This window comes from Cupressus sempervirens, chromosome 1, assembly GCF_028749045.1.
Source record: "Cupressus sempervirens isolate cs-2001-9-10 chromosome 1, ASM2874904v1, whole genome shotgun sequence".
Classification (NCBI taxonomy): Eukaryota; Viridiplantae; Streptophyta; class Pinopsida; order Cupressales; family Cupressaceae; genus Cupressus; species Cupressus sempervirens.
Genome location: NC_143118.1, coordinates 85,709,755 through 85,726,075, shown reverse-complemented (window position 1 = coordinate 85,726,075; position 16,321 = coordinate 85,709,755). Strand labels below are relative to the sequence as shown.

The following is a 16,321-nucleotide window of genomic DNA, read 5'->3' as shown; positions in this document are numbered from 1 at the left end:
AGTGGTTAAGATTCAAAGCAGTGGGTGGGTTACGATTGAACATGGAGTGATCCATGTGATATTCTCCTATTTGTCCATGTGGCAACCTCCTTGTCTCCTTGTCCCCTCGTGGACAACATGTAATTAGGAGGTTTTATTAATTTCTTTTCAATAATTAACTTAGCCAAGTGTATTTAATCATTTGATTTAATTAAATAGACTAGACAATTAATGCTTGATTTAGGAATTAATTGATTTAATTGATCATTTTGATTAAAGATTGAATTGATTGATTTTAACGAAGTGTATCAATATTTGAGTCACTAACAAGGTTGACATTATTAAATTGACTTTTGAAGGAATTATGTTAGTAACATGGTCACCATAATTAAGAGAATGTTCTAATTAGGAGCAAATAGCGTCAAGAGTCTATATGCCCATGTTTAAGTGATTACACATATGACCTATAGCATCTTTTAAAATTAAAGTGTAGGATTCTTTCTCTCATAATTATATGTTATAATTCAAAATGAATGCACAAGATCAACTTGTAACTATTAGTAAAAAGAAATAAAAAATATTGAACTTAAATTTAATTTCTTGAACTTTACAATTCATTTTTATTTCTTCAAGATCCATAAATTGTTGATTTTCTTGGTGGAGAATAAGGAATTATAGCACGTAGGAGTGAGATTGCGCAACAAATTCAAGATCAGAAATCCTCTGGTTGCACACCAATTCAATTTCGTAACTGCCGATTGCCAAATTTGGTATAAATAATCAAACGATAGTCTAACTTGCTATAGAACAGTCCCTTGATCCACATTTATCCTTGCTATAAATAAAGAGACAAGTTTGTTTCTATTCAGCTTTTGCTTTGTTTTAGTTTCTCACTTTCATACTCTTAGACGAAGGGCAGCTTGATTGAGCAATGGATGTTCTTAAAAATATATTTGTATAGAATACTTAAATGAAGAGAAAATGAGACAAGCAGTATCGAAAGTCTTTCACATTATAGTAATAATTTACAGAATTGCAGAACAGAAAACAGGAACACGCACATTCTCAAGCTGCTTATTGAACAACCATACCATGGCAGTAGACACAACAAAGCCTCCAACATTTCTATAGCTGGTTGGCTGCCATGCTAGTTGAATCACTCAAACCACCAAATAGCCACTCTTCATCCTCACGAACAACAAACTTTTACATGTCGATATTTGAAATGCATCCCAAACTTGCCGAAATAATGCACAAGAAATTGTACATGTGTGCTGCAGTCCCATGTGACGTAGCATTGGTAAACAACAAAAGAACCACCTTTTTGGCTTAACATGATTTTTTGACATCGTCTCCGTGGTCCAAATGTCACTGAACTCTGACAGCCTGCATTTGGAGCAAATCCAATTTCCTTGGCCTCTTGTAATATCTCAGTAAAAGTGAACAACACACGACACTCACTGAAGAAGCTGCCATGGCAGCGCCTGCAATCCATGGAGGAAGACGGAACCCAGTGAATGGAAACAATAATCCGGCTGCTATAGGAATTCCCATTACATTATAACCCAAGGCCCATATGTAGTTAAGTCTGATTCGTTTGAGCGTGACCTTTGAAAGATCAATGGCAGTAATGACATCTTCTAGGTTACTCCTCATCAATACAATGTCTGCAGCTTCAATTGCTATATCTGTACCTGCCCCAATTGCCATTCCCACATCAGCAGCCACAAGCGCTGGTGAATCATTGATACCATCACCTACCATTGCCACCGTCATACCAGACATCTGCAGATACAAGAGAGGACATTAACACTATAGCAGCATCAAACACACTTTTGCAATTGCAAAGACAATTTATGGAAAAAACTATAATCTTATTGCAAAATGTTTTTGACCTAGAAATAAGTTAATTTACAGAAAAAAGTATAATCTTATTGCAACATGCTAATGACCTAGAAATAAGTTTTTCCGTTTGGGTAGTTTAACCAAAACACCCCAGGGTGGGTAAAAGCTTTCAACACTTAAAGAGGTTGCATCAGACAGAAGTACCTGCAACTCTTTCACTTGGTCTGCTTTATCCTCAGGCAAACTTTCCGCCACTACAGTCTCAATTCCAACCTCTTTAGCAATGGCCTTTGCTGTACCCCAGTTGTCTCCCGTGACCACTATACTCTTAATTTTCATTGACTTCAAAATGGATACCACATCTCGTGCCTCTGGCTTGACTGGATCTGCTATTTCAATTATTCCAACCAACTCTCCATCAAAAGAAATCAAAATTCCTGTTTGAGCCATCTCTTCAGCCTCCCTCAATTTTTCATAAGCATCTTCAGAAATAGTGATTTTAGAATCTAGCATTAGCTTTTTGTTTCCCACAAGAATGGTCTTATTCTCTACTACAGCTTTGACACCGTGGCCACTTATGGAAACAAAATCTTGTACTTCGGGCAACCAGCTTAGATCTGAACTTGCCAGCCTAAAATTTTTAGCATATTCAACAACAGCCTTGGCCAAAGGATGCTCACTGTTTGCCTGGAAATAATACAGCATTCAACTAATCAATCAGAAAAGCCCTTTTGATTTTTTAAAAGAACAAGTCAATTTGATGCAGATTTATGTTGATGATCTAAATTATGTTATATTTGAAACAATCAAATGCAGAAGAATACGTCTTCCCCTTGCCAAACCATAACCTTTCCTACAAGAGTCAATCACATCAATGAATTGAATAAAAGAATACCGAACAAAAGGCAGTCAGTTGCACAAGAAAAAGGATACTGAACAAAACAAACAGTAACCATAGAAGGTTGCCGTTTAAAGAAACAAGTTCCAAGGTCTAACCTCAGCTGCAGCAACCACTGTGTAGAAATCGCGTAGGAGCATGTTTCTGAGGAGGTGCGTGTTAACAACAACAGGTTTTCCAACAGTGAGTGTTCCTGTCTTATCAAAAACAATGCAGTTCACCTGCAAGCAACCAAACCTTGGAGTCATCAACTAACCATTTTTCACATATTTTTAACTGCTCTCTCATCCGCCCCAGAATATTAAAAAATAAGTTTAATGAAAAAAAAACTCAGTTAAAATAAATTAACTACTTTATGTGCACTCTCGAGTGCTCCTCCTCCTTTGATGAGAACACCTTGACTGGCCCCTACTCCAGTACCCACCATGACTGCAGTAGGTGTTGCAAGACCTAAAGCACAAGGGCAAGCTATGACCACGACTGATATACCAAATTGAAGAGCAAGCTCAAACTCATCCATTTTAGATGGAATCCAAGACTTGGGGTACGAGCCAATCTTTCCTGCTACAAACCATGCTAGCCAGGTGATAAATGAAATTGTAATAACCTACATATAGAACAAGGTACAAAACATTGTTACAAAGTTTTTTTTTTTTCAAATTGAAATAAGACAAGATCAGCTTTCTACATCTATTGCTGTTTGGTAATGATGAAAGATTTAATCATTTTTCACTTCCAAGCATGGCAATGTTCAAAACTTCAAATATGGTTGTGAACCTATGTAATGAATGCCTAATCACAACACTATCAAAGATGCATGGTTACTTACCAAAGGTACAAAGAATTTTGAAATTCTGTCTGCAAATTTCTGCACCGGTGCCTTAGCCATTTGTGCTGCTTCAACAAGCCGGACTATTTGTGATAGAGCAGTCTCAGAGCCCACATGTGTAGCTCTTATGTGTAGAACCCCATTTTCATTGAGTGTTCCGCCAATAACTTCATCACCCATTCGCTTGGCAACAGGCCGAGCTTCCCCTGTTATCATACTTTCATTGACGTGACTCTGGCCCCACACAACCACTCCATCAGATGGAACTTTCTCACCAGGCAAAATTTTGATTTTATCATTACGTTGGATCAACTGACTGCTAATTGTACGTTCTGATACAACATTCCCATCATTGTCATGAATAAGTAAAGTAGCTGTGTCAGGTGCTAAATCCATTAGCTTGGCAATAGCTTCAGAGGTTTTCCCTTTGGCAAGAACCTCCAAATACTTCCCAAGAAGTATGAAAGAAATCAGCATTGAACTGGTTTCAAAAAAATCAGTGCCTTTGAACTCTGCATCAGTTGCAGCCCTCAATACTGTGTAGACTGAGTAGAAATAAGCTGCATTTGTTCCTAAGGCAATCAAAACATCCATATTGGCAGAGCCATGACGAATAGCTTTGTATGCACCAGTATAAAAGTGCCGACCAATAATAAATTGCACAGGAGTTGATAGTATCCACCTTAAAAGCTCTCCAAGCATTAACATATTCACCAATTTTAATTCCAGCACTCTTTTAATTCCTGGAATATACATAAAAATCATGGCTAGGAGAAATACTGGTACAGTGAAAACCAAACTCCATAAGAAAGACTTGTGGTACCAATTAATTTCTTCACTTCTGTCAGGGCCTCCTGACCCTCCATGCTGAAACAAACTCACCTTGCAGTTTTCACATGTCTCCTCAATCACCTCCATAAAAGTTCTCGGTCCTGTCATTTCTGGATTGTATGACACAACTAGTTTCTCTAGTTGGATATCCAGTTCTATATCTTCTACTCCAGGTAAAGCTTTAAGAGAACTCTGAATCAATTTGATTTCGCTGTCCAAGAGAATTCTCTCTAGTTTGAGATGAACCTTATTTCTGTCTTCCCCAGTACTAATCAAGGCAGCTTCAAAACCACTGTCATCAATCACATCAATTAACTGCCTGTAGTTGACCAATTTGGGGTCGTATCTGATTTCTGCTTCTTCTGTTGCTAAAGCAACTGCAGCCTTTTTCACTCCCTGGACCTTTTCTAAGGCAGATTCCACAGTACTAGAACATGAAGTGCATGTCATTCCTTTTATGCGAAGCCGACATACAGCTGTAACAGACACTTCATCATCAGTATCAATTAAGGTGGCTTCGAAGCCGGCATCTTCAATGGCCTCCCTGATTGATTCCTCCTGTATGAGCATGCAAAGCAATTTTAGCATAACCAAAAAGAGAAAAATCAATTAGTTCATATAAAAGTGCATCAACAACTGTGATGAATTGTGCTGCAAATGTTAAATTTAGAAAGCAACCTTCAGATTCAATTCCAACTAGGTATCTTTGGTGTCCTACTTTTAAAACAACTTTTAGGTTCAATACCCAATAGGTGAAGAGCACAGTATAACAATGAATTTTACCAATTTAAACTTTAGCCATCACAATAGCATCAATTACTAATATTTACAATTATACACATGAGAACACAAAACACAATTTTTATGTGGATGACAAATAGTTGCATTTATCTATATATCTTGTTTTTTAACAATATTTGTAGACACCCAACCTACTAGAAGCACCAGTGAACACCAATTCACTGAAAGTGCCAACCCCCACTTAATTAGAGACACCAACCCCTTAAAATTCCCTTCACCACTGCTCTTATAAATTGCATTACATAATATTCGTTTACACCTTTATTCAATCTGTTATCTCCACCGTAGCAATTTGCAGCTTCCAAATTGATGTGGTTCTCTTATCTTGTCTACGTAGCATCGTTTTTGTATTGATGTTGTGCACCACTTCAGATATGCTTATTAATACCTTCACGGTGTTTTATTTGCCTTTCTTAATAACCATTTTGTCTTTTCTTCAAGCATCACTTTCTAATCAAAGACCAATCACTGTTTATTAATATTCTTTCTCAATTTATTTGTTTGTCCTTTCATTGTCCTTTACATACCTTCTGTTCTAACTTCGGTGACAGCGCTTCCATTTTGGATGCTGGAGATTGGGATAAAGGCCTGGTTGGAGTTTACCCAGTTGGAGATTGAAATGCAGTACCTGTAGCCCCTCTGGCACTATTATTCATCCAAATCACCATCAGCAAAGGGGCCACCATCCGCACTATTGATTTGATTCAGCAGATACATCCCTGTTGAACCCATTTTTATTTTATTTAATTGTCCATTGCCCAGTCACCTTCTGATTGTTGTTATGACTGCATAGGAGTCAACCATCATTTGTCTTGATTCGTAAACATTAAACTTGTAAATTAAATTACATCAATCACAATCTTCTTTGTCAATGACAATATGTCCATAAATCCCATTTCCATGGGAGCCCTTTAGAATAGTAGGGGGTTTCCGAACTATAGTAGGCATGTTACATATAGAACCTTGAGCTCCAGCTTCAGCTAGTTACTGCGATTGAAAGATAGAGAAAAAGTCTATACATAACATGCCGGATAGATGAATGAGAAATTGATGTGGTCATATGACTGCCGAAGAATTGAAGTCTATTAGTTGATCAGATCCAGATCCAGATCTATAGGGGGTGGGGTTTAGATTATTCTTCCCACCAGGGTAGGGGTAGGCAGAAATCTTTTAACTTTTGACAAAGATCTTATTTGTCATCTTTATCAATGATGACAACCTTTTAATAACTCTTACTAGTACCATTTTAACTTTGACATCAATGACAACTTCATCTTCATACCTTTGACATCAATAACAATATTTCCATCAAAAGGTATCATCTAAGTTGCTGAACCAGGAATGAGAACAGGTATGTGTACATGGGTATGAAATGTCTGTACGACAGAATATTTTGGAAGGATTGGATATGTTTTTGGTATGTACACACACGCACCCACCTAATGATTTGATGTATATACATGTATATGTATATGTGTGTATGTATATGCATATGTATGTATGTATAGATACATATACATACATACTATATGTATGTGTGTGCAACTAAAAAATAGAACTAAGTTAAGAATGTCATATAACAATACATATGCTAAACAAAACCATTACAAATTTCAAATTTTTTATCATATCATTCTACTTTTTATTCAGGTTTCTATATCAAAAGATCCAGCCAGAATCTCGTGATAGATAAGTTAAGAGTTCACTAATCGGCAGTCTAGATCTTAAAAAAATCTAAAAGATCAAAACTAGAATAATTAAACATTTCAGCATTTAAAAACACAAATCCCAGATGTGTACCTACAGGAGATTTGTTTCAGAATCCGATTCCAGTACATTTCATACCAAAAATCACCTGAAAAAGTCCCACGATTCAGCAACTTCGGGTATCATTGGCATCTACAAGACAATGTGTTGTATAATCTCCATATTTAATAGTTGGGTTTTTTCCTATTTTCACCCATGTTTTAAAGCACTTATGTTTATATTTTGCATGATTTCATATAATGTGTGAAGCTATTTTTGATGTATCTCTTTATATGTATACGTGCTTAAGGAAAATAAGAGAGATTCATTGTTGTATTGGAGCACAATTGAATTTTTGCGAAGTTACCAGTTCGAGGTCGGGTTCAACTTCGGGTTTGAAGAACCGGTTCGCTGGTACAGCAAATTCTTGAAATGGGGTGTAGGTTTGTTAGTACAAATACAGGTAAAAATCATATATAAACATATGTATGCAGCCTAGAAAAATGAATTAAGATTAGGAATGCTGCACAGTATCAGAAAAACAACAAAAACACTATAAACTTGTAATCTTAGCATCATATCTATTATCAACACCAAAATATTAAAATAATATTGAGTTCATGTATCATTGTTTAGACTTTCAACAATTAGAATTTGATGCTAAGTTTCAATCATCTAATGGATTGTCTAAATCTTCATCAAAGGCATTAATTGGTTCACAAACATTGTCAATGTTATCAGGATCAACTGCAATAATAATATTCCTTCTTTCCAAGTTGTCCAACGTTTATTACTTTTTCATTGTATAAAGAGCTTGATTGTTTGTAATTAACATCCTACTTGAAAAATGTTATATAAGTAGGCTTGCAACTCCCTTCACCTATTTCAGATATTATTTAATGTTTCAAATATGATTTATCACTATATACAAGGCTTCTAATTATTTAAACAGGGGTCATTATCAGCAATTGGATATAAATATTTCACTAGACAAAATCTTGGGGACTAATTTAATTTGATGTAATAAATGTTTGAACTTCAGCAAATTTTGTTTTGTAATGTTAAAAATCTTTATTCAAATTCTGTTATAACTGTTTCTACACTAAATTATAGAATGTTCCCAATGGAACTGTACCTGGTTCACACTTGGTCTACCTAGGTCTGCCCTGGTTCGATCACGGTTTGACCTAGGTTCAACCTAGAGGAACCAACCTGCTTGCGTTTGAACCTATGTTCCCCCGAGTTTCTGGGACGGGGGCGGCAGGGGACAGTGGGACAGGTTTCCAGGATGGCAATTTTTTTGCCGATTTGGGATGGAAAAAGTGACATTTTCGTTTATTTTTTTAGTTTTTTGTGTATTAAAAAATTGGGGACGGATGCAAGTCCCCAGGACATGGACATCCCCATCCCTGAAACGCTGGCTTTTTTAGGGGAGACGCGTCCCCGGGGAACATAGGTTCAAACCCAAGTGGAACCCGAAAGGGAACCAAGAACCTATTCGATCCCCATCCCCGAAACGCTGGCTTTTTGGGGAGGACGAATCCCCGGGGAACATAGGTTCGAAGTTCGAACCCAAGTCAAACCCAAAAGGGAACTAGGACCAGGACCAAGAACCAGTTTGAAATTCCCCTGGTTCAAAGGACCAAGGGGAGAACTGGGTAACTAAGATTTTTTGCAATACTGAAATCTTTTAAGTTTTTAGTTTGTTATTTCTTTAGAATTTTTTTATACAGGAACTCTCTTCAGAAAGAAAACCAAAATCTTACTCTGATCTCTTTGAGAACAGACCTACACTTTCGAATATGTGGGAATAGCACAACCAGCTTGGAGCCTTCAACAATCAATCTTCAACTCTCTTTGTACAGAGGCAAGACAAAAATAAGTAAAGCAATGGAGCAAAATATTGCTGTTTTGCATTCAGAATAGTAAAAATGAGATAAGTTTTGCATTTTAAATGTTTTGTATGGACTAAATTAAGTTTGAGGAGGCAAACTGCACTTTTGACAATAAAAAAGAGCATTTAGAAGTTTAAAAACATTGCAAATACACCATGTCCACCAGGGTTTTGGCAAGACCAGAACTGAAGGCTGTGGTTGGTACCCTACCCACACTCATAGCAGATTAGCCCCAAATCTCTGACCTGGCTTGAACCAGATCAAAACCTGGGAATTCTCTTATGCAAACCAATCTCTATACAATAGAAGTGGTTTAATATCAGAACGAGGGACTTCTCTCTTGTGAACCAATATCCTAGTTCTATACAATAGAAGTAGTTTAACTTTATATACAGTCTGAAATAAAATTAGATTATTGAAAGCAAGGACAATATGCAACATTTTCACCTAGGATAATCTTTTTGGATAAAAAGGCTTAACACAATAAAATTTCAGTATTGCGAAAAAATCAACTGTACTCCAATACAACAATGAATATCTCTTATTTATCTTAAGCATGTACATATATAAATAGATAGATCAAAAATAGCTTCACACATTACATGAAATAATGTAAGGTATATAATGCTTTGTTTGGAAGCCTCACAGATTTCTTCAAAGGAGGAATGATTTTTTCAAAAGAGACCTTGTTTGGATGAGGTATATGATGGCATCGACTCAATGATTAAGAAGATGAAAGTCATTATAAACGTAAAGGAGCAAGATCTAGAAAAAAAATCAAAGAACTACACCAAATCATAGTAGAGAGATGAAGCATGATGACCACTCCATTGCATCTTCTTGCCTTTGCATTGAGTACCAAATATTAAAGTTCTCAGCTCTTTGTTGCCACAAGAGTTGCCCCATAGAGAGATTCTAAAGTTGCTCAAGAATACGAAATAACACTTTGTAGACTCTTCAATGATTGTGACATGCCAGATGCAAAGAGGGTTGAGTTTATGGGTATTGCAAGCACAAATGATTGTGGTCTCAATGCTCTTTGAAACATGTATAAGGTCAATGCTCATAGTCGGTGGTACTCCCACAAAGAATCATACCCGCACCTACAACCTCTTGTGATCAAACCTTTCTTGCAACGTTTATTTAAAAAATACTTTCTTCATCTTTTAAATTTTATTTCTAACTCTTCACTCTCTAATTTTGTCTTGAAAGCTTCATCTAAGAGGAATTTGAGCACATAATCCTTCATTCAATAAAATGCAATAGTCTACGATAAAAAAAGGCAGAGGACTTGGTGTTTGTGCAGTCAGACTTGCAGCTCCTTACTCATGAAGTACCCACAAAGAACGGGAAATAAAAAAGTGGGATATTGAGCCACAGTATATTGAATGCGATGCTTCCATTTTCCAACTTGCTACACTTGGCATTGGTGATGACAATGAGCCACCCAGCTAGCATGAGAGTCCTAGTGGCACTGTTTGTGCTCCTTATACCAAAACATAGATCAGCTAGCATGGAGGATGACGATAATATTTGATTGATAGTGGTTGATTGGTGACACTTGGCACTATTAGTTTTGAACTTTAATATATATCACAGCATCTCTTCGGAGACATCCAAAAAAATTGGAACAATACAGATCACGGCAATAGAGTTTGACTATTATTTGTCCATTAATCTGGCAATGTATTTTGCTATGTGATTTGACTACTGGTATAAAAGTCTGTTTAATGAGAATCAGATTCGTGGATTCGTAAATTATTTTCCCCATTATGATTCATATGGATTCGTGTGTGCGTGTGTATATACAATTTAAATATATATGCAATATATATATGGATTCGGGTGTACTTATTCCAAGCTTGGCTCGCAAGTCACTGAGGATCCGCGCGGATTTTTGTCGGATTCCCTCAGGTCCACGTGGATTCGTGTTGGCTTTGCACATGGTCCAAATTTGACCCTGTTCTGGACCCACGAATCCAGAATTGACCTTGTGGTTCTGTCTGAATCTGTGGATCTGCAGATTTTGGACAGTCCCACAAGGTCAAACCTGAACCCTGTGCAAATCCGGTACAAATCTGTTCGTGAATCCAGAACTGATTCGGATCCAAATCCAATTCGTGACCTAGATACATGAATCCAGTAATGCAGCTTTTAACTAAAATACTGCGATAAATAAGTAAATTCTATTTTTCTTGATATATTTTTGTGTGGACAAACCCAAAATGAACCTAAATCCCCCAAAAACAATTTGCCTGAACCCCCCAACCACACCCTCAAATCCAAATCAGGCCTTAAACCAGAACTGGCAACCCAGGTACAGAGTTGTTGGGATTCTTTTCCTCACCAGTGTCAAGCACCTCACACAAACTCCTCAATAATTCCAACTTTATTTAGTTACTGTCCTATTCTTCATTTTTGTTTCTTGTAGAAATAAAACACGAGGTAAGTACTAGAAAAGGAGATAACTAGAGTCACTTTGAAATATAAGCTGGCAAAGCTAAGCATGCTATCTTTGCTATGTTTTCTCAGCTTTGTCATTTCTGCTTTTCTATTTTTCTCAATTTTCATATTTCAAATCTATTCCTGCACAGCTCAATGAAAAAACAAAATAATAGTTAGAGATATAAGGGGATCAACCAAAACCTATTGACAGAAGGTATAAGAGAGTTGATAGTATGGCATGTGAGAACTCTCACAAATAGAATAAGAGAATAATATGGATAAAAAAGATTGGGAGAGAGTATATACTATATGGTCAGCAAAGTGAAACAATTTTCAAACAGAAGAGACTGGATTCGAAGAACAGTCCAAATCCAAACTATGGGCTGAAAATAGGCTGATACACAGTGGTAGAGAACCTTGAGGAGCTAATTAGATGCCCTCAGCTTGTGTCCTAGCTGGTATTAGAAAATAGTTTCAAAATACCACGATATTGGAGCCAGACTAGGATCTCAAATCAAAGAGGTGTGGCTTGAGAGAGCTATCATAAAAACAGTCCACGCTGAAGACTACAATTGGGATGAATTTGGTGGTGTAGCACCCCAGAATGATCATGAGAGATGTCAAGGGTCAAGTTCTAAATGGTATGTCAAAAAAAACATTTATAAATTGTGAAAATACTGAAAGAATCTGAAGCTTCTGGGCTAAAGTTCTAAAAGTTCCATATCATATTCTACGAAGTTAGAACCACTTGTTAAGACAGGTTAAACAAGAAAGAAATATATAAAAGAGCAATCAAAAAGTCACATAAAGGAAGGAGAAGGAAGCTGCAAACAAAACAAGTTGAATCAAAACCACCATCAGAAAGGCTATCATCTAGTTACCTAATTATAGATCATGGCAGTTTGGCAGTACAAGATGAACTTTGTGATGAAATCTCTAAAGCACATAGTCAATACTGATCTTATGCATAGAGAATTTAAAATTTCAACAACCACCTTTATCATATTTTGACAAAAATGTGGTGATTGAACTAACAAGAAATACTTACTATAACCAATTTTCAAGTTTTGAAGAACAAAGAGGCCAACTTTAAATTTGACCTTTGAAAACAAGTTTGCATTCAGTTAACTTTTGAAATTACTTCTACAAGGATTCCAGAAGGATTGCTGATGGTAAATGCTAGGATGCAAGAGATTGAAGGTTTCTTCACAGTTCACATGTCTTATTGAGCTGAAAAAATAAATCTTGGATGCAGTTTCAAAAGTAGAGCTTTGCTTTGCCAACAGGGCTGCGAAAAGGGAGATAACCAACCAGTATTTCAAGTTTGCACTAACAAACTATAAATCTAATACCCAAATTCAAAGAGATTGTACACCACTATCCCATCTGATTCCAAAAGTCAAACAACTCAAACCATTTTTTCAAGTGAAACTTGCAAATTCAACCGAGAAAAAGAAAATGAAAAAAATACCCCCAAATGTTTATTCCACATATTGAAAATATTAACTGAATATTGCCTACATAGTTAAATCACGAACGATGCAACCTGAATGCCACTTTCAAATTACATCCACAAATTCAAAACATCAAACACTACAGGTATGATCACTAATTCAAAATGATAAAACACAAAATTGATTCACCCAAAAACATCAGATGCCACTTTCAAATTGAATCCCTAAATTCAAAAAGAAAACTAAGCATCAACCTAAAATCCAGTTGTCAAATTTTAAAAGATCCAACCCAACTTTTATTTCAATTACAAAGTACATCTACAAATTCAAAATCATTAAAAAAATCAGATAGAATCCTCAGATTTAAATTAAAAATTAGAAGTTAAAAAAAAGCAGACACAACTTTCAAATCCAATCTCCTAGTTTAAAAAAATCAAGCACAGCTTTAAATTCTATCAATCAGATAGAATCCTCAGATTTAAATTAAAAATTAGAAGTTAAAAAAAAGCAGACACAACTTTCAAATCCAATCTCCTAGTTTAAAAAAATCAAGCACAGCTTTAAATTCTATCAATCAGATAGAATCCTCAGATTTAAATTAAAAATTAGAAGTTAAAAAAAGCAGACACAACTTTCAAATCCAATCTCCTAGTTTAAAAAAATCAAGCACAGCTTTAAATTCTATCTCCTACTTACAAAAAATCAAACCCAACTTTGAATCTAATTCTCAAATTACAAATGGGCAACCCCTCTCTCTTTCAACTGTCCCCCAAATTCAAAACAATCAGACTGTAACTCAAATCCAGTACCCAAATTTGAAAAGAATTGTAAAAGCATCAAACCGACAGCACAAGATCAACTTAAGAAAGAAGTGATCAATTAAGTTGAGGCCTTGATACAGAGCTCCAGTTTCTAATATATAAGGCCCTGTTAAAAAATAATATAGGTTTAAAAATATGGATTAAAAGTGGTACACTACATCTAACTCTGGGTGCCCCTCTTCAAGTTTCGAGGCCAACGTAGCTACGCTGAAGCCCTTGCAGTGCTTAAAATGGAAACTATTTACCAAAAATTATGAAAAACTGTTGCAAGAATTACAAATCAACACGAACCAAGCTAAAATCACCATAATAAGTCCAACTCCAAGCTGCATGTAAGCTCAATATTCTCTAATTTCAAACACCGCCTTGGAATCAAAATACCATATTCAAAAATACCGGACCACTTCTTCAAGTCCGGTCCCGAAATTTAAAACGAGGGCAAAAGATACGGAAAAAACAACGCTCAAAATCAACTTTACAAAGTTAGTGATCACCAAACCAGTCCCGAAAACATCCCATACACCACCACAAGCCCATCCCCAAATTCCAAATTAACCGAACACTCTCTAATTTCAAAATATAAAAAGAAGTCATGAAATTGATTTATAATCAGAAAGCTCTAAATCCATTTGAAAGATAAGAAAGGGATCTTACATTGACAAATTCGGGATGGTAAACCACTTGGGCTTTATTGTGGAGGACACTGATGGTAGCATCCTGGATACCGGTAAGCCTCTTCACCGCCTTCTCAATGGAAGCAGCACATGCAGAGCACTGCATGCCTCCCACCCTGAACATAGCCTTCCTCATCTCCAGAGAAGCTGGAGATGGGGGAGCAGATGTTCCTTCGCCTCCTTGATTCGGAGATTCAAATGGGTATCTGGGCATTGAAGGATAATGCGGTGGAGGAGACAGAACCAGATGAGATCCCTCCTGTGCCCCATTTTCCTTCTTCCCCTTACCCAAACAAGAAAGCGCCAAAAACCTGTTAGCCATTACGCTCCTCCTCTCTGCCAAACACACCAAATCACAGATAAATCATTCAAAACTGAAAAACATAGATTTGCATTGCATTAAATTGAGAACCAAGAACTCGAGGATCGAGTTGCTTGGCTTGGCTTCCAAGTTTCCTTAAAATACAGAATACAACAGAATTTAAAATGGTTAACTAATTCCTAATCAATAGCAAAGTCAAATGCTGATGGCCTCTACCAATTGAATTGAATTGAGTTCCGATAACCAACGAACTTCTATTTATAGACGTTCCATTTCAAATATTTTCACTCCTGGAGCTGTGTTTTTACAGCACGTATAGGGTTTTTAACGTTTTACCTTCTCTAATTGCGGCGGCTCAGTGTGCTACGAGAATTTTCGTTTAAATTTGACGCGCTTTTTTGTGATTTTAGCTGTAAACTATTCTCAAATTTTCATTAAAATACCAGTCAATTTTTCATTATTTTATATTAATACTATATTATCCTGCCACTATAAAATAATTATAATTTAATTTATTACAACTAAAATTAATTATATTTGCTTTATCTTTATTTATTTAGTTTTTTACTAACTTAAAGCTTTTTATTTTATATTTTCAAATATTGTAATTTAAACGGATATTTTATATGGTATTTATTAAATTGTTTCTAAAAGTATATTTTATTTATAATAAGATTTAAATTTTTGACATGTAGATGGTTGTCAAATTTAACCTAGAAGAATAACAGTCCCACATTTTGTCATTGTAGAATGCCTATCGACATTAATTGGCACTCATTAATCTAACTTGTACATTCATTTAATTGGTTTTATAGTCTTTTATGATTTGATATTCAATATTTATTTATAGACTTAACATATGTTTGTGATAAGATATCGTAGCAAAAAAATAGAGGGCTCACTTTCAATTTGTACAAGAAATCACAAGTTCAAATTCTACTAGGGGTAGGGTATGTATGCCTCGTTTGTAGTGTAGTTAGGTACCTCTCGAAAAAGGAGTATGAGGTAGTCTCATATCACTGTCACCATATGTCAACCCAAAAACTATGTCTGGTGTCGTGGACTATAAAAAGCCCCTTTCCTTTCTGATTCTTATATAACCAATCACAAAGATGAAAAATCATAAAATACAATAGAGTAAGAGTGAGCAATTCATCATGAACAAAATATTAGCCATCTATATATTATTCATTCAATTACTAAGTACCCTAACATTGTATTTAAAAAAGAGGGATCTAAAAGAAAAACAACTAAATTATAACTAGAGTTAGACTTAACATATGTTATTTTTTTAATTGTTGGTTCCTAGTGTTTTTAACAAAAGAGTTGTTAAGAAATTGGGAGAGTTCATCATCTTGTATATTAAAAAATATGAGCCCAAGATTGCGGTCCCATAAATTATTTAAAAAGCTAGTATTCTTCTTCTATATTAAGATTCCTATAAGAATAAGGACAATTTTTCTATTAAACAATTGTGAAAATAAGAAAGAGATTTTACATATAATCAAGTCAAATTATACAAGATTTCAAGTTTAAAAATATACAAATGTGCATAAATCATTATAAAAATAAAATAACTTGTTCATTTGATATAACTAATGTCATTGTGAAGGAAACTTTATTTGACCTTATTCACTCAGAACTTTTTTTGTGGGACTAATTATGAAGTTGGCTTCATTTCTTTACCAATTTAAAAAATATTTTGTCATGTGACATATTTAATTTGAAAATAAAAATAATAGAAATGAATATATTTAGTTTGAAAACAAAAAATTAAATGG

At 35.4% G+C, this 16,321-nt stretch overlaps 1 protein-coding gene across 1 annotated transcript; it reads right to left on the bottom strand.

Annotated features, from left to right (window-relative positions):
- Nucleotides 1-973: 973 nt before the first annotated feature.
- Nucleotides 974-14,851, bottom strand: LOC149576354 (putative copper-transporting ATPase HMA5). Its single transcript, XM_089816979.1, has 7 exons — nt 14,757-14,851; nt 14,199-14,554; nt 3,552-4,940; nt 3,075-3,329; nt 2,821-2,943; nt 2,029-2,511; nt 974-1,764 (listed from the first exon to the last, which is right to left on the bottom strand). Exons 2-7 carry the CDS (start codon nt 14,538-14,540, stop codon nt 1,348-1,350), a joined length of 3,009 nt encoding a protein of 1,002 aa, XP_089673105.1. The 5' UTR covers nt 14,541-14,554; nt 14,757-14,851; the 3' UTR covers nt 974-1,347.
- Nucleotides 14,852-16,321: the final 1,470 nt, after the last annotated feature.

Bases quoted from the DNA above. Each gene is read 5' to 3' on its own strand.
- LOC149576354 (XM_089816979.1), bottom strand. From the start codon at position 14,540: ATGGCTAACAGGTTTTTGGCGCTTTCTTGTTTGGGTAAGGGGAAGAAG. The intron at 2,512-2,820 runs GTTAGACCTTGG...TATTATTTCCAG, and splicing joins CAGTGGTTGCTGCAGCTGAG to GCAAACAGTGAGCATCCTTT. The intron at 1,765-2,028 runs GTACTTCTGTCT...TTGTATCTGCAG, and splicing joins ACCAAGTGAAAGAGTTGCAG to ATGTCTGGTATGACGGTGGC.